The sequence below is a fragment of the Nematolebias whitei genome, chromosome 6 (assembly GCF_014905685.2).
Source record: "Nematolebias whitei isolate Nwh7 chromosome 6, NemWhi1, whole genome shotgun sequence".
Classification (NCBI taxonomy): Eukaryota; Metazoa; Chordata; class Actinopteri; order Cyprinodontiformes; family Rivulidae; genus Nematolebias; species Nematolebias whitei.
In genome coordinates this window covers 21,154,456-21,178,262 of record NC_056503.1, presented here as the reverse complement: position 1 = coordinate 21,178,262, position 23,807 = coordinate 21,154,456, and the positions used below count along the sequence as shown (strand labels likewise).

Here is a 23,807-nt window from a genome sequence, read left to right as displayed (position 1 = left end):
TTACCATTAAATATCCAAAGAAATTTTATTAAAAGACAAAGTTGTTATAATCTCAAGGGGATAGAGATATTTGTCAAACCAAAATTCAGAACTAGTCTGAAGGGAAGGTCTACCTCAATCCAAGGAGTTGGATTGTGGAATGGTCTAGAGAGTGATGTGAAAAATGCCAAGTCAATGTGCACATTTAAGAAAAAGATCAAAGCTGAATTGTTAAAAAAGTATATATGAAGTAGATTAGTGTGTGTTTTGTATTAGAATTAGAAAAATTAGAAAGAGTTATTCATTTTGTTCTGTTACTTGAAGATTATTATGATTGAAATAATTGTTTGAAAAAAGGGGCAGATATAATAAGATTTTTTCTTCTTTCTGCTGCCTTTCATTTTAAATCTTTTGTATCCTTTTTTTTATATTGTTATGGAATTGTTTTGTACTTTTTTAAAATGAATAAACTATATACCATACCATACCACATGTGAAGCGCATGACAATAAAGAAACTCTGACTCTGATAATCAAGCAAATTTAAGAAGGATGCTGATACCATTATTTTTTTTTACTTTGAGTGAGTAAAATGATCCATTGCAATAACCCAAATTTCACCCACAGACATTGGGCCAAACTGGCAATGGGTGTCTTTAAAGAGAGCTCGTCTTTGACAGAACACAGAAAGTCTTCATTGACAAATCAACTTACCCCCTCCATTTTTGTAGCAGAGGTAAGGAAACCTCCACACGTTGCCGAGGCCAACAACATTTCCTGCCACAGCCAGGAGAAACTCCACCTTACTCCCCCAGTGTCCTCTCTCCTCCACCTCTGGATGCATCAGTTTTGGAGCACCTTCCTTACCCATTTAACCCAAACCTTCAGGCTGAACCCAGTTCTCTCTGTGACCTCAATGCTTTGTCTCTAGTTTTATTTAAACCCACCATAGATTTAGTGTCATTTAATGAGCAACCATCTGTGCAGTTAATCAGTTGTCAGTAGAAACATTTACTCCAGGATGAGAACACATGTTAAAGAAAAACTATGTTAGAAAGTTCCTGTATGTCCACAGCTGTAAGAAATATTCCACTTACATGATCTGTTTTAGGTCAAACAGTTGAGATACTTCACAATTTGGTGGCAAATATACAAAGCTCCTCAGTGGTCACGAGTAGAAATAAAATTTGTGGCAGTATGAAGTATTATAACTGTGTATAGATTCATAATAATTTCCCTCAGTTACAAAAAAAAAACAAAAAAAAACGTGAGCATAGGCGCAAGATAGCGGCAGATCAGTGAACTGCGTTTTGCCAAGCTCCCATCAGTCCTGCACAATTTTTATTTTTTTTATAATTATATCCTCGCTGCCTCCATGCTGGATTCTGCCTCTGAGACTGGTGTTGCTGCATGATTGACTTGACGGAGCTGTAATATGGCCTCTAAGCTAAAGAAATCTAAAGCAGCAATGCCTTCACATGAGTTATGGTCCTGATTAGTCCAGGAGTAAATGGCAGGATGCATAACATATGAGACCCAGACAATTGTACAATTTAGACCAAATTTTAATTGACAATTGCCTGAACACAAATGTAAAATGGAAGCCCCAGCTAAAACAAACATATAGGAGGGAGAAGCCCCGAACCAGCCAGCAGTTAACCGTCGGATTCAGGCTTCTCCCTTCGCCCTATGATCCACGGTTTAACCCTACAAACAAAAAAACGTAAACTTAAACCATGCCGGTAACTCCCAGTCTCAACAACACACAATTCAACCATAAAATAGCAACAGGCGCAACAACAACAGGCGTCTCTGGCAAGAGCAGGAGTAAGGCTAGAGAGCAAAACCATCAACCATCAGAACAACTTCTCCTCAAGCCTCCCTCACTCATCCAACAGACGGCCAATCAACTGTTCAGAAAGAGCAAATGGATTCATTAGACACACAGACAGATGAAAGAGGGACATGTTAAAACCCGCGCGGTCTGTTGTCACAACTACAGCCTCGGGCCGCCATGATGGAGCGGCAGGCGGAACCACAGGTGCGTCAACCTCACCCTTGCTGGGCTCTGGAGAGACAGTCGAGTCAGCTCAAAAACAGACATTCTGGCATCAATTAAATCTGAAGTCACAGCAATAATTAAGATGGAGACGGATATTTTAATTTTATTAGGAGCGAACTGCAGGTGGTCCGAGCAGAACTTGCTGTTGTCACCACGGGCCTCAGAGCAGAGTTGGGCCAAGTCAAACTAAGTGTTTCAGAGACTGAAAACGGGCTGTCTTTATGCTCAGATGAGGTAGAGGCTTTGTGTAGGTAGTGTTGGCATAGTTACATTGAAAAGTAACTTTAATAGGATTACTGATTACTCCTTGAAAAAGTAACTTAGTTAATTTACTGATTACTTGATTTGGAAAGTAACTAAGTTAGATTTCAGGTTACTTTATTAGTTACTTTCAGCAGCTGCTGACAACAACCCTCCGCCACCTCAACATAAAAATTACATTGAGCTTTGCTAATACTTACTTTATTGAAAGTGTATTTTAATGGTAACATCAACAATATATCTCCTGACATATAAAGTTGAACTTAGAAACTATTTCAGGAAGAAAAAAAAAAACATAAAAAAAACGGTCTTTCTTGAATTCATTAAACAAAAATACTTGTTTTTATATAAAAAAAAATAGTCTGACTTCATTAAAAATGAATACTTTTTTATAAATAATAAAATAGTATTTCTTGACTTCAGTAAAATAAACAAATACTTGCTTTATATAAAAATAGTGTATTTCTTGATTTCACTAAACAAGTACTTTTTCACAAAAAAAAAGAAGTCTTTCTTCCCTTTGTTAAACATAAATACTTTTTAAAATAATAAAGAAAGTCTATTTTGGCCAGACATGTTTAAATATCAACACTGTAATGACAAAACTAAACATGGAACCTGTTCACAGCATTGGAGCAGCAAGGAGTGGATTTAACCAAACAGTTTACAGTGGTGTATAATACCACATATAGGCTGACATGCTTACTTTTGTTACTTTGGCTTAATCTTATGTTGCAATCCCATTTCATGAGTGAAACAGTGGAGTGGGATGAGTAAACCAGTGATTGTACCTCATTAACAGAAGCTTTTCAAACCTCCTGTCAGAAAGTCAAATTTCTTCTAGGTGTGAGCACCAAACCTCCCAGACCAAAAAAACGCTCCACAGGAGCACTTGATGGGGTTGGAGTGTTATACTTCAAGAAAATTTTCTTTATGTTTGAAAATCGATGCAGAATTTGAAGGTCAATCTCAGGTAGTCTATGACTTCCTGTTCAATCTCCTCTAGCTGCGCCTCAGAAGTGAAAAAGTCCATCTCACATTGGCTAGCAGTTGTGGTGGGGCTCTGCTATCAGAAGCTCTTTTACTCGCTCCTTCCTACCTGCATCTCTTAGCCATTGGAGTTTGAATTTAGACAAATGACAGCTGCAAGAAGGGCAACCTTGTCATCCAGCACACTGGCAAAACGAGTCTGGATTGCCTGAAAAATATAACTGATATGTTTTGATATGTCTAAGACCTACTATTTATTATGTAATTGAATTACTTGCAAACCATGCCTAATGACCAGACCCAGGCCTCTCTTGCAAAAGAGATCTGTGATCCATCTCTGCATGATCCTTCTCCAGATATGCAAAAAAACCTCCTCTTTGAGGCAGCTCGGTATTTACAGTGGTGGGGATTCGGTTTATTATGGCACAAAACGAAGGTGAGTCAACCATGTTGAAGGGCAGCATTTCTTCTACTGCAAACCATTCGGCCAACTTTTTTAAGTCTCCCCCACTTACTGGTTTTCACTGAAGTCAAGCTTTTGTTTGGTAGTGGGGGACCTCCTGTCACAGCTCTCTGCTTCGAACCACCTGACGGGGCTTGTTCTATCAGTTTGACTGTCCATGCTGCAACTCCAAATGTTTCTTCAGATTTTATGTGGTGTTTTTGAAGCTAGACCGCATCTGTCTTTTTCTCATTGAAGTTTAAAAAGTTTAGATCCATCATGCTTTTATGTCATCAAGACACCTGAACAATGGATTGACAGAGTGCAGATCTGTGTTTTTGAGAGGGACATAAATCTGACTGTCATCTGCATAACAGTGGAAGGAAATACCATGCTTCCTATGTATGGAACCAAATGGAAGCAAGTAAAGAGAGAAGAGTAGAGGACTCAGCACTGAGCCCTGGGGGACCCCACATGAGAGGCAAGCAGTGCAGGACACAGAGTCACCAAGACTGACACAAAATGCCCGGGCAAGAAGATGGTGGGGGTTAAGGGCCTTGCTCAAGGGCCCAGAGTGGGGCAAATGAAGGTGGAGGCAGGCGTGGGTGTTTCACCTTTCCCACCCATTTTGATGTTGTCGGTGTGTGTGTGTGTGTGTGGGGGGGGGGGGGAGTCAAAACGACAAGCTTCAGATCACAGGTTTGCCTTGTCTAACCTCTGCTCCATCATGGTCTGGTCATTTTATGAACATTATTTATTTTTACTGTCATTATCATTAACATTGATATTAGTTTGTTCTGTCAAGCTCCCATAGATACAGAATATTTAAATTAGATAAGACTTTAAAATTATTGCACTGCAGAAAAAATAAAAATAACACTGCATTCAAGGGATCCCACAGAAAGAACTGGAGACGGTTTAGAGAAGAGAAAGGTCTGGGCTTCTGTCCTGGACCTGTTAGCTCTGTGACCTGACTATGATCAGTGGGTGATCAATCAGACCAGGTACAAATAAAGTGTCCCAAATCATTTTAATTGGCAGTTCAATATTTTGTACTTGAGCAAAGATTAATCTGGTAATTTTAAAAGTTGAGCAACTTGCATTGATGTGAAACGTCTGTTCCTGAGTGGGTTAGTTTTTACCTCTTATGTTTCACAAGTCTTTTCTATAATGATATTATAAAACTGTCAGCGTATATGAAAGTATTAATAGTTGGAATAAATAAAGATCCAATTGTCATGTCAGCTGTAAAAATAACTTTTTATTCTAAGAATCTTAGTTGCAATCATAAACAACAACAATTTGCTTTTAGGTGCTGTTTTTAATTTTCACATTTTCTGAATGAAACCATAACAAAACCTATTGCATAAATTCATTGACCAACAAATAAATCTGATCAGCAAAATATTTCTCATTACTGTAGACAGAACTGTAGCAGTGCAGACCACAGAAGGACCAACGATAAGAAACTGATGTATGTAAGTTTTATCTGTCCACTCCCACTAATTTCTGTGCCTCTGTCTTTTTGCTGTCTTAGGCGAACAGACGTCAGATGGCAGCGTTTCATGTTTCCGGCTTTGTCCCACACGAGCACCTCTGCCTGAGCAGAGCAGCAGCTGGATGTGTACGTCACCCAGAGTGGCTGAGTCGAACTCAGTACCCACTCAGACACATTCAAAGGGGGGTCTCCGGTCTCTAGTCTTGCTCTATATTGGTGCTGATGGTGCTGGTGGTGATCTCTGCTTGTTTTGTTCTTGTGTTTGTGTTGCTGCTCGAGGTCCAGTTGGACTTCCTCTAGGCTGTCCTCTGTAGGTAAGCTGTGAAATACACTCAGAAAACCATCACCATTCAGTATCTGAAGGGCAGCGAGGCCAGAGCGACCATTGTCTGACACAACCAGAGACACGCTCCAGCTAGAGTCGGTGCAAAGTGCAGTGCAGTCAGACTGGACCCGTGCAGCGGAGCAGGACGGTGGAGATGTGTCCACATTCTGCAGAGGACAGGGGAAATCTGTGAAACAAGACTTTACATAATATAAACCTCTATGTTTGTTGTTTCTCACCAGTGGGACCACAGTCAAGTATGCCACTGCATAGTTAGATTCAGGAGTGTTGTGAGCATGCACGGTGAGTGAGAGTGTGACAGTCGCTCCTGCTGCAGCTGAGGCGGGAGTGAGGAGGTACACCTGACCACGGAAAGACCCCCGTTCTTCAACATGGAACCTGAGGGACAATAACCGGGATTTTACTCACATGTTAAAGAAAGTGTGCAGTACTTGTGCCCATACTTGTCCTGAAACCAGATGTTTACATACACTGTAGAAAAAGATAACCTTTTTTTTTCTTACTTCCTCACATAAAGTCTGAATAAACCTTTCCTGTTTTGGGTCAGTCATGATTCACAAAATTATAGAATAATAATAATAACAGAATATGTCCCAATCATTCTACGTCTGAATCAGATCCGTTGTTCTTCTGTACATTTTTTAACAAATAACTTATTTCACAATTTTTGTTCTATTTCAACAATCTCAAAACATTCAGCTTATTCAGGACATTCCTGCTGTGACTATTGGTGTTTGTGCAGTTTTTTTTTTAAAGTTTTTTTTAACAAATAGCTTTGTCAGCCATGTTTTATTAATTGAAAATGAATGGAGCTCTATAAGAAAGTAAAGTCAGGTCCTCTAGACGGATTCTTCTTATTAAAGAACAAGAAGTTCAAGAAGAATCCATCCAGAGGACCTGACTTTACTTTTTTAGATTTTTCTACCTGGATTATTGAGCGTGCATCAGGATGAACAGAGCTCTCTTCACATCCGTCAAAGCCTTTGTGCTGTGTAAAACATTTACAACTCATTTAAGCTTTTGTTCTAGTTTCACTTTTTCCAGCTTCTTTTAGCTTTTATCATCGTCCTTTAGCTCCTATCTGCTCATTTAAGCTTTTTTCAGCTATTTTTCTATTCTTGACATCTTCTTTCTGCTAATTTCAGATTTTTAATGTTGTTTCAGCTTCATTTTGTTGAATTCAGCTTTTTTCTGTTTGCTCAACTATTTTTAGTAGAGCCTGACCAATATGGAAATTTTGGGTATCATCAACGTAGAAATTGGGAGGGCCGGGCTAATGCCAATAACCGATATAATGGCTGAAAAGTTTTTAGCTTTGTCCACCCTCATGAATTTTATGAAAACAGCTACTTTTAAACATGATTTAACACTTGTTACAAAGATAAGAATGTGTTAGTTTACTTTTTGAAATATTTTTATTGTCAAAAGTACAGTTCTTATATACAAACTTCATAAGAACATTAATAATGTAACTTTGTTTTTACTGGCGAACTATGAGTCCTTAAAAGGGCAATTATACTTTTATAATATTTTCATGGTCGATCATATTTACCTCTAAAACACAATTATGAGTTACAACCTTTATGAACATTACAAAGTAAATAAAATCTCTTAATAAGGTCTCTCTTGTAAATGAGTCCCTGAGGCTCAATGGGATTAACCTGTCTAAATAAAGGTTGAATGAATGAAAAAAAAATAAATACAGGTAGCAAGTTATCAAATAATGCTTTATATGTGCCAGAAAAGGGCAGCACGGTGGCGCAACTGGTAGAGCTGCTGCCTCTCAGTGAGCAGGTCCCTGGTTCAAACCCCGGTCCAGGGGCCTTTCTGGGTGGAGTTTGCATGTTCTCTCCGTGCATGCGTGGGTTTTCTCCGGGTACTCCGGTTTCCTCCCACAGACCAAAAACATGCATGTTAGGCTGATTGGTAACTCTAAATTGTCCCTAGGTGTGAGTGAGAGAGTGAATGGTTGTTTGTCTCGTTTGTCTCTATGTGTCCCTGTGATGGACTTGCGACCCGTCCAGGGTGTACCCCGCCCCTCACACAGTGATTGCTGGACATGGGCACCAGCGACCCCCGTGACCCAAAATGGAATAAGCGGGTAAAGAAAATGGATGGATGGATGGATGGATGGATGTGCCAGAAAAACAGGTGAAAGTGACAGCCCAGTGCAGTCTGTTGTATTTTATTTAACAGAAATATACTGTAGGTACAATTCTATGGTGGAAAGCTACACAGCTCCATTAATGGTCCCAGTTCAACAACGGTAAGTTGTGGTGCAGGAAGCACAGCTTGTCAGTTTTTTCACCTGTGAGGGATCTGCACTGTTCCTCATATGTTGCCTATAGTGCTGAAAACCCTCTGACAGTCCCTTGAAACAGAAACTACAACTATAGCACTATAACACTGATCAGTTTTACATCTATGTTATATTTATTGTTCTAGATTTATTGTTTTGGCAAAAGTTTTACAAGGAAATACTGTATGCTATTCTAGGTGATCTAAATAATAGCTTGTTAACTTGAGAGGCACATGGCTAAATACAAGCAGTTTTGAGAATTTAAGAGAATTTATTATTGTGGACTTTTTTATTTAACCGATCAGTTACAATAAATTTACCATGCTCTTTTCAACAAATAACGCTACACAGTATTTAGTTGCTCCTGCTTCAGCTATGCTGTGAGTCAAGTGTGCAGCATGGCCATGCTTTGAAATGTAGTCCCTGCACGCGCCCTCTGCTGGATACATTGTACAATTACACCATTTGCAAGTACAGTAAGGACATGACTTGTTCCCATTGTTTATATCAGTCCATAATGGACCAATTATCATCAATTCTATATGTCCCCAAATGAATATCAGCCTAAAATATCGGCACTACTGATATATTGGACGATCTCTACTTTTTAGGTATTTTTTCCAGTTAATTTTCACGTTTTTTGTCTGGTATTTTTGCTCATTTTTATGCAATATTCACGCCCCCTTCAGCCTCTTTCTGCTTTCATTATTTTAAAGTCACACAGTGCTGGCTGGGATTAAGACTAGAGGTTTTGTTGTCCACTCAGAGGCTGATTTGTTTACTTCACCTGTGTGGTCCTCTCATGAGAAGATATCCACAATCGTCATCAGCCGTCAGATTAAAAAGCCCAGCAGGACCATGATTAAGGATGTCAAAGTCCACTGTCGTGCTGTGACCTGGTACGAGATGGGGGGTCAACAGCATCTAAGGGGGTTAGAAACAAAAACCACAGAAATTATCTATGGCAAATAGAACATTTATTTTTAATGCATGTGAATAAACAATATGTTGATTCTATCCACTTCTTTGTGGAAGAATTAAAAAAATAGCCTTATGTGTCAGTTTATTAGTGTTAGATCTCGTGTGATCTGTTATATGTGTTGTGAATGGCTCTTATCTACAGCAACACCAAATCTTTGCTCAGTGTCTGTAAAATTTCCTGAGGTATAGTCTTTTTTGTGCAGACTATAGTCAAGTTCAAGTTCAAGTAGGTTTATTGTCATTTCATCACATGTGGTACATGAGATGGAACGGAATTATGTACATGAGGTCCCAGTTAAATCCAACAATAGCAAAAATATAAAGTGTAAAAAAGAAACGGTAAATAAGGATCTAAGATATACACAAAGATATATGCTAAACAAATGCCAAACGGTACGCTGAAAGATCTAAGATATACGCTAAACACTAATAATGCAAAAATAATACAACGTAACAACAGCAGTCCGAACATGAGCCTGTATGAGCAGATGGGCAGCTGTGGGGAACTAGCTGTGGTGACCATCTTGACTCCAAAAGTTAATCAGTTGTAGAGGTACAGCCAACAGTTAGTTCCAGAAAGTTTCAACCACTGCTTTATGAGACATTTTGAGAACAGTCAGAGTTAACTTAAATAGCTGAAGCCGATGTTTCAAGCAAAGATGTCACATGATATTGAAATATGGGTTTGGGAATGCTGGTCAACTCTCTAGCTCTACATCTGTAAAAGTGACTGAAATACAGCCATTTTTGTGCTTTCTAAGATTTCTGTCTGTTGTTTTGATCAGGCGTTGTGCGGATATCTTTTCAAAGCTTCTAAAGGCTCCAGTATAGTCAGGCATAGGTCAGTCCGTGGAGGTACCAGAAAAGAGTTGAAGCGGACACCCGCAGGGCATGTCCGTGCAAAGCTCCATTTTTACGACCGCGTACTCAGTGTCGCACAATAAACTGCCCGATGATGGACTGTTTTGTATGCGACACGCTGGAGGGACTATGTTTCTCGGCTGGCCTGGGAACGCCTCGGGATTCTCCTAGAAGAGCTGGCCCAAGTGGCTGGGGAGAAGGAAGTCTGGGCCTCCCTACTTAGGCTGCTACCCCCGCGACCCGACCCCGGATAAGCGGAAGAAAATGGATGGATGGATGGAAGTTGTAGGTGATAAAATACGTATAAAGCTGACCCTGGTCTTGTTTAGTGTCAGTACTAATAATTTTGCTTTCTAATTTTTGTATTTCTTAAAACAATAGTTTCCTCTACTGATTGAGTCAAAAATAAGCAACGTGTCAACTTCCACTTTGGTGTGCAGCTGCATCTAGGCCTAAGAAAGGTCACTACTGAAAATTGGATTGCTATGTCAAAATTGAAAATTGCTACCACCATTCTATAAGTGTGTGGGAGGCCACCCCAATCACTTCAGAAAACTATGCTTTCTAGTTTTGTATATTGCTTAAAAGTATTGCTTTTGCTCCTTCCACTCACCAGGATCCGTCACTCTGCGCTACAGTTGCATTTGGGCCCAAAAAATCCGACCCGATTGGGCCCCAGCCCGTAGCCATTATTTCCAAACCCCACCCAACCTGACGAATTAACAGTAATTACAGGTCCGAACCCAAAAAATCTCTCGACATTTTTAGTTAACCTTTGATTGCTTATTTTGTTATTAACAGTTGGTGAATGTGTGCGGCTAAGGGGGTAGAAGATCTGAGCTGAGGGGGTGTTTGTCCTTTCATAGCCATCAAAGCACATTAAATCCCTGCTTCTGCCTGCATTCTGCATTATTCAGACATGGACCCTGCTCTGACATGTTGGATATTTTGGGATCTCACCTGTTTGGGTCGTCGGCCGCGCACGTCCGCTGACTGCAGCGGCTGAATGAACGTCCATTTGGACTTTTGATGGATCACTGCCTGGCAGTAGTCCATCTGAAGCTTAACTGAACTTTTTTTTTACCTCCTTCAAAGCCGGTCAGCACGCGGTCAAATGGCCGCGTGTGGCTGGTGAAAGTATGGCAAGCCAGTTGCCATATAATTAGATTGTTAGCTGCGCGCGTCTGCTGACACAGTCAAAAGTCTGACACTGGCCTGGCCTGTACATTAAGCACATTATTATGGGCCGACCCAGACCTAATCTGGGTCAGGCTTGCCTCCAGGTTCGAGTTAGAAATGACAGCTCTACTCTGCCCTGCCTCAAACAAGAAAAACAAAACTTCCTCTGTTCTTCTCCACAGTGTAACTCATACCCACTTGAATATCTTGCACCAGAAACATCAAGGTGTGCTTGCATTATCTGTTCAATTACAATCCAGAAATACACTCCTCTCTAAAACTACATTCACTATTCAAATAACTCAGCAATCGGGGACATTGGCGAACTGCTGTTTTACCTGTATCTGAACACGAGTGGGCTGAATCATCTCGGTGGAAACCCTCTCCAGCTCGTTTCCTCGGCTGTCCTGGCCCGTTAATCGAACACAGAAGGCCATTGAGGGAAGAGAGTCCACCAAGCCCACAAATTCCTCCAAACTGTGGACTAGTGAAGAGAAAGAGTGGTTCAGCTTCACCTGCTGAAGGCTCTCCCCTTCTGCCCCCAGCAGTGTCACATGAAAAGACACGTCCTCAGCTGAAGACACGCCTGTAACCGTCAGCACCAGAAACACCGGAGCCCCTGAACAGGATAGTTTATTTTCATGATACAGACTGACTCAAATGTCACTGATAGATCATCATATAAATAAAATCCTACCTCACCTGCCACAGGACTACCTTCCACTCGAGCCAGACCTGGATGTGTCTCATTCGTTACAGTGGCAAAATAGTACAGGAAGTCTACACTGCTGTCTCCTGATGGTGAAGATTAGAGGACCTTAGATTAATGTTAAGATTAGCTTAGAGTCATTTTCACAGTAAATGGTTATGTTGAAACTATACGTGTGTTTTCATTTACCCATCACACTGAATGTGATGTGTCCATCACTCCTGGCCTGCAGATTCCACTGACCGGGCTGGACAGGAGGCAGCAGGCTGATCCGATACAGACCCTGGAAGTGCTCCAGCTCTGCTAGGGAGCCGTGCTCGCTCAGCAGAGACTGACTTCGGCCTGACAATTTGAAACAAAAAGTGAAAAGAAAAAAAAAAAAAATGTCATTAACAAGTGGTATGCTGATGTCCCCATCACTGAGAGATTTGAACAGTGAACGTTTGTAGTTAAGAAGATGCGTTTCTTTCTGGACTGGAATTGAACAGGAAATGCAAGTAAACAATGTTTTTGGTGTAAGATGTTCAAGTGGGTAGGAGTTACATTGTGTATTAGAGCAGCGAATGGAAAGATCAGTTTCATCCACCACCAGGTGTAATGGTAGAGCCAAGGAGTGGGTTGCAATTGTCATGACTAGTATAAATTAATCTTCAGCCACCCCAAGAACCAGCTCTATGCTATATAAAAACTAGACAGTATAGTTTCCTCAAATTTTTTGGGGGATTGATGGTTACATTTATATATGGTGGTGACCATCTTGAATTTTGACTTGCCATTCCCATTTTTCACAAGTACATGTCTTATGTCTAGATACTATGATGGAGCTTTAGGGCCACTCTAAAAAAAAAAAAATTAAAAGCCATAAAATTTTGAGAATAAAGACCTAGTATTACAAGAATAAAGTCAATATTATGAGAATAAAGTTGTACAAATCTTTCTTTTTTAAAGCTCTTGTTTATTTTAATTTTTTTTCCACGAGTCGGATCCACATGTCAATCAATCCAGTAGGCATGTCAGCAAATAAGCAATCCGAAGATAAATGAGTTATAATTTAATCCTAACTCCGACACATAAAGCGAGGTTTACCACATTTTAACTGTGGCAAAATGAAGAATGTTGAGCATCTTTAAGTTATACTTTGGTATTGGTTTTACAAATTAGGAGATAGTTAATCTGTTAGCACATCAGCATCAGATTATTATCAGTATCCGGACTTTGAACTTGCTTACACTAAGGTGGTCGTAAGATACAGCCACACACCAAAGTGAACGTTGGTTCTTCACTTATTTTTCAAGTTATCCAGCTCACAAGTTTACATATAGCCTATACATGTATAGCAGCAGTCACCTTGGATTTTAATGTGGCAGACCAGTTTTTGACGGTGACCTTTCTTACACCTAAATATAGCCACACACCAAGAAAAGGAAGTCCGTACTTCACATATTTTTCAAAGTATCCTGCTCACAATGCAGATGAACAAAAGGGCTTATTTTTTAAATAAAATCTAGGAGGATCATTTTTACTTAAAGACTGAGTGATGCTTTGTAAAACTGTATTTAAATACTTTCAAATTCAAGCAAGTACAACTAAAAGATGTCTAAAGGATTTGTGAAGGGTGCTAAAGAAGCTCTTATTTCTAACGCCACACATCAAGATGATTTCCCTTTAAATACCAAGATTTTTCTTGTAATAATCTAGGCTGACAAAATATTTGGGTGTATAAACTGTAGAATATAATGATAATATAATGAAGCTGCTGCCAGTGGCTTCTAGTGGTCACCATGGTAACCATACACCTGTGTCTATCACTCCCTGACAGCACTCCTAAAGAAGAGCTTGCTTGCAAAACTATGAGATGTTTCAGACAGCTGAAAAGTGAGTGTGCACCATCCCCACACTCTAAAATCAACACTGTGTGGTAAAATCTCTAAATACCATAGAGAAATCAAATTACCAGTTCAGTCTTGTAAAGCCCAACTTTCCATGATCTGCTCACACTTTGAATGAAGTTCCTACAATCAAACACTGCCTGAGCTGTAGAGGCTGTACTAGATTCTGAATCATGAGCACGTTACCTGAAGGACAGGTGAGGACACAGTCGGTCATGAAGCCGGTGATGTGTAGAATGACGTTTTTTACTGAGCTGTCAACTCTGAAGGAACGTTTGGACAATAACTCCTGATCACTCTCCATATGAAAAAGAATCACCTGAGGAGAAAGGAGGGTGGTACGTATCTTTAGAGTAGCTGAAGCTGTAAATGGACACAAACTGATTACATAGAAATGTTAAAATTATTTAGACCTGCAGGTGAACAAAGATGGAAGCAACAGCATCCATCATTTAATTATCATTCTAGCTCTGGAAACAAAAACAAAAAAGATTGAATGTACTCAGCTGTCCTGAGTTTGTCAAGCGGAAATATCCTCTGTCCGTCCATCCATGCATGTTGTAATGATAACTTGAAAAATAAATGTGTGGCTGCATCTAGGTAGAAGAAAAGTTCCTTTTGAAAACTGGGTTGCCACATCAAAATTCAAGACGACTTGTCTGGAGCAGTGCAGGGTGATGGATCCTAGAGGGGGAGGGAGCAATTTTATCCACCGCCAGGCGCAATGAAGGAGCCAGGGGGTGGCCAATGGTGGCCTTGACCCCCATAGATTAATCTTTGACCACCCCGATCTTTGGAAGAAACTTAACTTTTAAGCAATATAAAATCTAGAAATGACAGTTTTCTCAAACAATAGGGGTGATCAGTTTACATATACAGTGCCTCGTTTAAACAGTAAAACTAAAAACATAAACAGTAGTCCCTCGTTTATTGTGGGGGATCTGTACCCTGAAGCCCTGGGATAAGTGAAAAACCGTGAAGTAGGAATATTAGTACAAGTAGTACTTTATTTTAGTATTTATACACACACACACACACACACACACACATATATATATATATATGCAATATTGCAATATTCTAAACAATGTTTCTAAACTGTAAATGTTCTAAAAGAGCACATGATTTCAGCTCCCTGCCTGTCTGCTCTTTGCCAACTGCAAGCGCTCTTGGCCACGCCCACTTCTCCACTCTGCACGGAGAACAGCTGATCAGCTGCAGCAGGAAGTTTATCCTGCAATATGGGCTGCACACAGGTGCATCAGGTGCTAATTAATTTAAAAATAATTTAAAATAAAAATTCCACACCGATTGTGTGGCTCATCCATCGAAAAACCGCGATAGAGCGAGTCTGCGATAAACGAACCGCGAAGTAGCGAGGAACTACGGTAGATTTATTGTCAGCTATCTTGGACTTTGACAAGGCAACCCAATTTACAAAAGGAGCCTTTATTAGGCCTGGATGTTATTCTGCTCACAACATGCACAGATGGATGGACAGTAGTGCAAACTTTCTAATTCCCCCTCTTTGCTCCCTGAAGTGGGACAAAAACAAAATTCAATGAGTTCAGTGTGAAAGAACTGGACTGACTCAGAGCCCTGACCTTATCTATCTCAAGCACCTTTTGCATGAACTGGAATAAAGATTGCAATCCAAACCTTTTCCTTTGATGTCCCTCCCAAATTCCAAAAGCAACATTAAAATATCAAATCGAATTTCCCCCCAAAAAAGAGTATCTGATTTAAGTATTTGTATTTGAATACAATAGTATACAGTACCGATTGGTGTGATGGTCAGGTGTGCCCAAATATTTTTGTCCACAAAATGCATAACAGTAAATACAATGTTTTAAAGTTTTGTCCAGAAAAACTGAATAAAATGTTGTGTGTTCAATACGAGCATTATTTTTGTACCTTGTCAACGGCTGTATTGTCTTCCACTATGGCTGAGACCTTGTAAATGTCAGAGTCGGTGGTGAATATCATCAGTCCTCCTGACAGGGACGACAAAGAGGAGTAAAGAGAGAAACGATCAGGGGGCAGAGGCTCCATACTCCTCCTCTTTCTCCTCATCCTCCACTTCCCTGTGGAGTAGCTTGGGTCTTCAGTCAGGAGAAACGTTATCTGTAGGACGACAAAATGTGAAAAAACAATTGAGCTGACATAAATTCCATTTGTCTGACTGAAGCTGTGACAAAATTGGCAAAACCTGCTGAAAACAAAAATGCTCTCATAATCCATTTAAAAACAAACATTTTTATTTAAGGAAAACATTTCTTTAGAGTTAAACATACCTTGATTTGTTTCTCCAGTGCGAGGGCCTTCACCGCATCAAACAAGTACGCATCTTTGGCAGAAGCATCAGTGAAGACAAATATTTCTGACAGGGGTGGACTGTGAGCAAGAGCCAACTAAAACACAGAATTAGTCAGAAACAACATTGCACAGTTACACAAGTTAGTTAAAAATCAGTCAACAAAACCAAGTCTCTGGAGTTCTCAACAATGATAACTTATGTATATAGGAAGTTGCATTCATTCTCATCGCCCTGGCTATTTATTCTATTTTGTTGCCTTACATTTTGAGATTTCTATTTGTTTTTTTTTTTAGTTATTAAACATATTGAATCTACATAAAATACACTACAATAATAAACCTGAATATGAAGAAGAGCTGCAGCCCCGATCTTTGGCCTCTTGGTTGTAATAGTCTGATAAACCTCTGGAAGGTCTCACGGGGTTATGTGGAATCAGCCAGATAGTATATTTCGCCGTGTTTTATTTATTTGTTTATTTATTTATTTATTTATGGTGCTGTCAGTAAACATGTCTGTTCCTGACAAAGCCTAAAATCTTTTTTTTTTCTTGTCAGAATTCCTTTAAATGCTCCCATAACCTCAGAGTAACAATACTGCCCTCTAGTGCTACTGAGGTGAAAGATCCACCACAGGTAGATCCCATTATAAATGCATTTTTGATCACATAAATATCTCATAATATAATAATGTTACTGTACATTCTTTTTTTTGTTTGTTTTGTTATCTCTATATTTAAAAAAATAAAGGTTAAAAAACACATAAACAAAACAAACTACTGGACTTTTATTCTGAAGCTGAAGACGTTTTGCTTCCCATCTGGGAGGCTTTATATCTCTCTTTAAGTTTTTATATTAGCTCACTCACTGATGATTTGCTTTTACATTTGAGAACCTCTGTTATATATTTACTGGGATAACTAATAAGATGTCTTTCCTGGCTGGACGTTGCTGTTCAAATCTCATCCAACAACACTGTTTGAAGTTTGGGTGTAAAGAGCAAAAACACACATGCATATCACACACACAAATAAAATCAGCTCCACATGCAGGTGCGGATGCTTGACAGCTCAGAACAGCTGACTCCTGCTGGCTTGGACCGGGTAGCTCCATAATATATCAGGTTCAGTAAAAGCAAGAATCAAAACTGAAACTGGTGTTGTGCATGAACAGAGTATTATTGAGTATTGGGGAGTGGTGGCGCAGAGGTTAGAGAGGTGGGCTTGTGATCCGAAGATCGCCGGTTCACGCCCCGGCCCCGACAACATCAAAATTGTGGGTGGGGTAGGTGAAACACCCACACTTGCCCCCACCCTCATTCGCCCCACTCTGGGCCCATGAGCAAGGCCCTTAACCCCCACCATGTGCTCCCTAAACAGGTCTCTCTTGAAAATGAGTTCTCGTGGCTCAATGAGACTAACCTGGATAAATAAAGGCTAAATGAAAAAAAAAAAAAAAAAAAATTAGAAAAGAGAAGAATATTTAAAAATAATGTTTTAAATCTGACTATGTTGGACTTTTGAGCCACCTTTAAGTTTGACCAAAAACAAGGTCTTATTTTTGGCTAACAGAGCTGCAGGGTGGCGGGATGGAGGGTCTCCCCAAAACTCCACTGCAAATTTAAATGAACTGTCAAAAAATCATTTAGGGCACATGCGTCAAACTCAAGGCTTGAGGTTCAAATGTGGCCCTCGTTGACATCTTATTTGGCCCCCAAGAAGATATTTTAAATGTAAAATACTTCTATCACTTAAATTTTTTTCAGTAATCTTTGATTATGATGTCAAAGGTGCAACAGAAAACGTCCAATGAGACCAATCAAACTCTTGTTGAGGAACCTGCAACCAAGAAAAGATGTTTTGTATCTAACTTGAGTTAATGTAGATTCTGAAACTGGCCCTTAGTTTGAAAAAAGGTTTTAATTTTGGCCCCCTTTTGTGAGTGAGTTTGACACTTCTGCTTTAAGGGGTACTAATGTGGGAGAATGGTTTTCTTTCAAAAAGTGTCATAAAATAAATATTTTGTCAAATTTTAACAAAACTGAAATGTGGAGGTTTTTTTTTTTTCAAGATCTTTAAAAAGTTAAACTTTAAAAAGTCATTAAAATGTGATGTTTTTGTTTCAGGCTGAGTTAGTTCTAAAAGATTGACTAGTTTATTGTGGAAGAGAATATTAAAAAATGAACAAACTCTGTTTTCAAACAGGTAAATATTTTTCCCCTAAGGCAAACTTTTTGTCAGAAAGCTAAAGGACTGTCTTCACTGCTGTTGTTTTTGGTGGATGATCGTCTCTTTACATGCTTGTCGTGGTGTAATAAACCTTTAATTGCCTTAATAATGATTTTAATGGTGCTCTGTGGGATGTTCAGAGTTTGGGATATATTTTTTAAAGTAATAATTATATTTTCTTGTATGGAATGTTTACTGGTCTTGGTCAACTGAGGTTATAGCAGGAAAAATCTTTTTGTGTACCATCACCATCACCGTGCATCATCAATTTAGCAGCTAAAGTTTGCAGTTGTACATCTCACTGAACTTTTTTTTTTTTTAACAAACCATTCTTGTAGACAGATTAAAGTATAATAAAATATTTTGGTTAGAATGTAACAACTCAAGTTTAAAATAAACATTTTTAAGAGGATGCTGTGAATAGAAAGTTTCCTACCTCGGCCTCATAGCTGCTCATCCTGACATTTAATCCTATTTATCAATAAAACTATCTGAAATTTAAAAAAATAATGTAGGCTTGAAAGAGGAGAACATTTTAATTGTAAAATAAAGTGGAATGATGACTTGATAAAACAGGTAGCACCTTTATTGATGTTGTGTTCATGCATTTACTGACTGTGTTATCTAAACTCACCAGAATTGCAGAGAGACACATTTCTGGTTCATCCCCTCCTCCCAGAGCCATCAGGTTCTCCAGGTCTTGCATGAACTGCTGTGGGTCATCAGACTCATAAACCGGTCCAAACCCTGCAGACTACAACTGATTAGATGTGCACATGTCTAAACTTCAGAGTCCAAAGAAATAATTTACCATTTAGACAAATAGACCAATTACCATAAAGCACAGTTAAAGTTTAATAAAGAAAAATAGGTGCTGTTAGAAAATGATCAAAAGGGCAGGGGATCTTCTGATGGATCTTCTCGGTACTGTGAGTTTGAGGAAAACCCCTCACCTGGATCATGGAAGGGCACAAGCAGATAGTCAGGAGACTCAGCGTTCTTGGCTCGGTTCTCGATGATGGAGTGAGCTCTGAGTCGAGCAGCGGTGATCTCCTCAAACATGCTGCCTGTGGTGTCCATGACGAACACCAACGCAGGAACCTGCTTCACCCTGAAGAGCCTTTCAAAAAACATTTGTAATAAAATATATGCAACTAAAGATGAGATATATGGCTCTTTAAAGGTGTGTCTCTGATGTCCGGTTCCCCTCAGGGCTGCGTTCTTTCACCCCTTTTATTTATTTTATATACAAACAATTGTTGCAGCCAGTTCCAACAGTGTCACTTTTTAAAGTTTGCTGATTCATTCAGCCTTTATTTATGCAGGTTAGTCTCATTGAGTCATGAGGACCCATTTTCAAGAGAGACCTGTTATGATCTGATGAGAGCTGATGACTCTGTCATACTGTCCCTTCTGAGCAGTGATGACCCAGACCAGTGGTGTGTTGTGCAGTGGTGTGGTGTGGTGAGTCTTCCTTTTTAAAGTTAAATGTTTCTAAGACAAAGGAGATGGTCATTGATTTTAGAAAAGACTGTTCAGTTGTCACTCCTGTGGTCATTAACGTTCAAGTTGTTGAAGTGGTGCAGCAATATAAATATCTGGGAACTGTTCTCGGTGACAAACTAACCTTCGACCCTCTTGTGGACTTACTTTGTAAGAAGGCCCACCAGAGAATAATTTTTTTTGGAAGTTCTGTGGTTTTAATGTTGATTCGACTTTTATGAGAACATTTTGTTCATCTTTTATTGAGTCTCATTTAATGTTTACGTTCATATGTTGGTTTAGACTTTTTTAACATGCAAAAACAGGAACAAACTCTCGGGGATTGTCAGGATGTGCAACAAAACTGCTGGCATAGTTCTACAGAACCTCACTGACCTACACAAGGTGAGGTCAGTGAACAGGACCAGACTGATTCTGCCAGATCCTGATCACTCCATGGTGAGTTCAGGTTGCTTCCATCTGGACGCAGGTATCTGTTGCCCAGATGTAGGACAAACAGACTGAAAAACTCATTCATCCCTGCAGCGATCAGGCTTCTCAACGAACAGTGATGATTTCTGTGCTGGTATTTTAATGTCTTTACATCTTGTCTAGTATGGATGTTTTGTGTGCCCACTGACTGTGAAACAAATTGCCCCTTGGGGATAATAAAGACTACTGAACTTGAACATCCTGAAAAACGTTGGTTACGTATTGTAACCCCAGATTCTATAAGTATAGGCGCAGCCCTGTAAGGCTATTGCTAGTGGGTTTATCCCTCCACGCGCAGCACTGAAAACTTTAGTCCACGCCCACCTGCTGTGTGGGCCTCACCCCCGGTCTGTATAAATTATGGTGAGACCGGGTAATCATCTCCCAAATAGCCAATGTTCTATTTCATATAGGCTTTGCCCTTTAAGGCTATCGCTAGTGTGTTAAAGGCGAAGCAGGATGTAGTCTATGCCTCACTGGGTCCATTCAGACACAACATGAAGCACCTGCTTGCACAAAAAAAAATTTAATAACTCAGCCTTCTGTATGCGTAATTACGCGCTGCGTAATTGCGTGCTCCATGCGCAGGAGCGCACCAGAGAAAGATCTCTGGTGAGGAAAAAGGCTGAGATAGCAGACCTGCCGCTGTGAATAGGAACAACACAGGTTACAAATTGTAACAGTATAACAATGAACAGAGCAGGCCAACAGCTCCTCAGGATGAACCGGTTAATAACAATAAAATCAACAGTCATGAACTTGTGACTGATAATAAATATCTCACACTGTGACTGCATGCAGGCAGGTGAGCTCAAAAGTGAAGCTCCATGAAACAAATAATCATTCTGTCAGAACCCTGAGAACAGAATGGGTCATGGAGAAAGTAGAAACATGACGTAGATAAAACGAATAATTGAACATGGCGATGATCAGGCAGCCGCCATACAAATATCCTCCACTGTCATCCCTCCATGCAGAGCCATGAAGGATGAAAACCTTCTGGTGGAGGATCCAGTCCAGATGAACTGTAAGCTTCAGAAATAGCCTCACACAACCAGTGTGAGAGGCGCTGGGTGGATAGAGGACGTCCTGAAGAGCTGTCCCTGTAATGCACAAACAGACGCTGAGAACGGCGCAGTGCGGCCGTGTGCGCCACGTAACACTAAAACGCGCACACGGGACAGAGGAGGTGAGATGTTGTTTCCTCTTCAGAATTATGAGGAGGAGGGTAAAACCCATCCAAGGTTATCACTCTCGATCTGAATGAGCTTGTGATGCTTTTCAGAGCAGGGTTAAAACGCAGTAAAGCTGAACTGCTGTCAGCTGCCGTCAGCTTGAATTCTGAGACATGAGGGAGCAACAGAGAGAGCAGATAATCACCCAATCTCTTTGCCGACATCAGAGCTAACAGTAGGGCTGTTTTTAATGACAGAAATTTAAGTGAAACCTGATCTAAATGCTCCAAAGGAGCTATGATCAGAGCGTGCAGGATCATCATTAGGTCCCACTGCGGATCTAGTGGACATGACACCGATCTGTGTCTCTGTACACCTGTCAGAAAACGCTTCATCAGCAGGTAGTTAAGAACTGTTCTGTCACTGAAAAAACTCATGGCAGGAAGAAATAGCTGCAGCATAAGTTTTAATTGTGCTGAACGCTAAACCATCAGTTGTTGTAAAAATGACAGCACAACACCTAGTGGACATGAGATGGCCTCCACGCCTTTCTCTGCTGATCAGACGGCCCGTCCATCTGTCCAGGGAACACACTCGCTGCCACTCTGAGTAGCGCTCGGAGAGCGGGCACGCATTTTGTGTCATGTTTCTCATGGACATCAACCAGACTAAAACCCTTACTGCCATCACCCGCTCCGGAGATTCTCCAGTGGGAACCCAAAGTGGGGGCTCCAACAGAAAAATGCTGTATGTGTGCCTCTGTACTGAACACAGGCTGCGGTCTCATGTTAGAGCTGAGGTGGGTTGGTGCGCACTGAGAGGAGGTGCGAGCGCTTTCTGAGTGAAACGCAATTTCGGTGGAGGCTGCAGCTGTCGTGGAGAAAAAACATTTATTCCCGCTGCGCGGTGAGATGACAGAAAACGGCAGAAAATAAAAATGGGCACTGGCTAAGAGCCAGGGATTTTACCGGACTTGGTCAGCTGAAAAAACATAATTTTTAGCTAAAGTGGCAGACGAGTGTTTGGTGATTTACAGAACTGCGGTCCCATTTAAAACGCTGTTTAGAAGTTACCGGCTCGTTCTGTGTGGGGAAAGTGTGAAGAGAGGCAGATGTGAGCTCAGTTGATCTGACAGTCATGGTGAAATCAGATGAAACTTTACTTTCAGAGATGTTTCTGTTATATTTCAAAAACATACCTCATCAAAAAACACACACATTCCCCTCAAGGAGCTGTTCCCTGGTAGAGGGGGCCAGTGGAGGAGCAGAGTGTGAAGTCGCTGTCGCAGCTGTGGAGCGCCTCTGCTGCAGTTGCTGGCCACGGCGGTCCCTCTAGCGGCCAGAGGGGCGGGAGGAGGACTGTGACATCACCAGATGGTGTACAGTCTCTGAGACCTCCTTGGACCTCTGCGATTTCTCAAGGATGGTCCTGAAGTTGGCCCCGAACAGCGCCTCCGGGGTGATGGGGCCCTCCAGCAGGTCTTTCTGCAGCCTCTCGGACAAGGATAGCGAGAGGCGGAGCCAAGTGGTCCTCTGGATTATGGTCATCCAGGCGGCGATGCGGGACAGGCAGACCACAGAGGTGGCACATGTGTAAGATGATGTCAGCGGCTTTATAGAGAGAGCTCTTTGTCCCCTCCAGCAGGTCTGCTTCCTCCAGCCTCTTAGAGATGTTGTAGGCCAGCAGGGCAACGTCATTGTTCGCTGCGGCCGTCTGGAATGAGCACTGGTGAGTTCGGTTGGAGACTTTTGTCACCATCTGGTCATGCTTACCTGGAGGGACAGGTTGCTAGTCCATCCTGGAAGCTTTTGCCCCAAGTGCCACCGCCAAGCTTGGCTCCGGGGGGGGGGGGGGGGACCGAGGGGAAAACACTGATAGGTAAAACCCTCCACTCTGGAGATGGAGGCGAAGGTGGAGATGTATGTCTTCAGCTTGCCGGGCCCAGCTGCAGCCATGTTCCAGTGTGACGTCACAGCTGGACAACAAGGCCAGATGGGGTCAGGGAAACTAGCCGGGGCGGAGCCAACCTTGTCGCCAGATCATCCAATCAGGGCGGAGGGAGGCGAGGGATGGAAACCTTGTGTTAACATCCTCCTGGATTATGCCAGACAGCTCTGAGAGGAGGGCGCCGATGGCTGGGAGCGGTGTGGTCGCCGACGTGGGAAGATCCGAGGTGGCTGAGCATCCGCTCGGCTGCTCGTCTTTCGTCACTACGCTCTCCAGGAGGGAGGGGGCAGCTCCGCATCACCTTTCTCAGAGGAATCATTTGATTCACTGCGTGAATCTGCATCAAAGAAGGCGGTGGCGTCGTCTCACGCATAGCGTCCCACCACAGAAAAAAACACTCAGCGGAGCTGCTGCCAACAACGTCTTTTTCAAGGTTATCATCCAATTCACCACGAGAAAAAAACACATTATAAAAGGCGGTGGCGTCGTCCAGCGAGTAGCGGCCCTCCAAGGAAAAACACTCCTCGGCACTTACCTTGAATAAGGCTGCTCGTCTCTGCTTCTCCTTGGGGAGGAAGAGATAATCGGGACGACGATCGGGACGGTTTGTTTTGATGCCCTGTCAGCTCTTTTGTTTTGTTAACAAATTATTTATTTATATATATATATACATAT

The 23,807-nt window shown here is 41.2% G+C and overlaps 2 protein-coding genes across 2 annotated transcripts in view; both read right to left on the bottom strand.

Annotated features, from left to right (window-relative positions):
- The window catches only part of LOC119410835 (sodium- and chloride-dependent GABA transporter 2-like), a 23,786-nt gene extending 22,916 nt beyond the window's left edge, over nt 1-870 (bottom strand). Inside the window, exon 1 of the mRNA XM_037677757.1 lies at nt 693-870. Coding sequence (XP_037533685.1) covers nt 693-849 — 157 coding nt within the window. The 5' untranslated portion in view covers nt 850-870. The remainder of the gene's footprint in view (nt 1-692) is intronic.
- A 1,104-nt stretch (nt 871-1,974) lies between these two features.
- The window catches only part of vwa7 (von Willebrand factor A domain containing 7), a 27,830-nt gene continuing 5,997 nt past the window's right edge, over nt 1,975-23,807 (bottom strand). The window contains exons 6-17 of the mRNA XM_037677756.1: nt 18,990-19,156; nt 18,671-18,783; nt 15,790-15,906; nt 15,410-15,619; nt 13,682-13,814; nt 11,796-11,948; nt 11,600-11,692; nt 11,236-11,516; nt 8,664-8,800; nt 5,796-5,955; nt 5,277-5,723; nt 1,975-2,046 (exon numbers count right to left, since the gene is read on the bottom strand). Of these exons, the coding sequence (XP_037533684.1) occupies nt 1,975-2,046; nt 5,277-5,723; nt 5,796-5,955; nt 8,664-8,800; nt 11,236-11,516; nt 11,600-11,692; nt 11,796-11,948; nt 13,682-13,814; nt 15,410-15,619; nt 15,790-15,906; nt 18,671-18,783; nt 18,990-19,156 (2,083 nt within the window). The remainder of the gene's footprint in view (nt 2,047-5,276; nt 5,724-5,795; nt 5,956-8,663; nt 8,801-11,235; nt 11,517-11,599; nt 11,693-11,795; nt 11,949-13,681; nt 13,815-15,409; nt 15,620-15,789; nt 15,907-18,670; nt 18,784-18,989; nt 19,157-23,807) is intronic.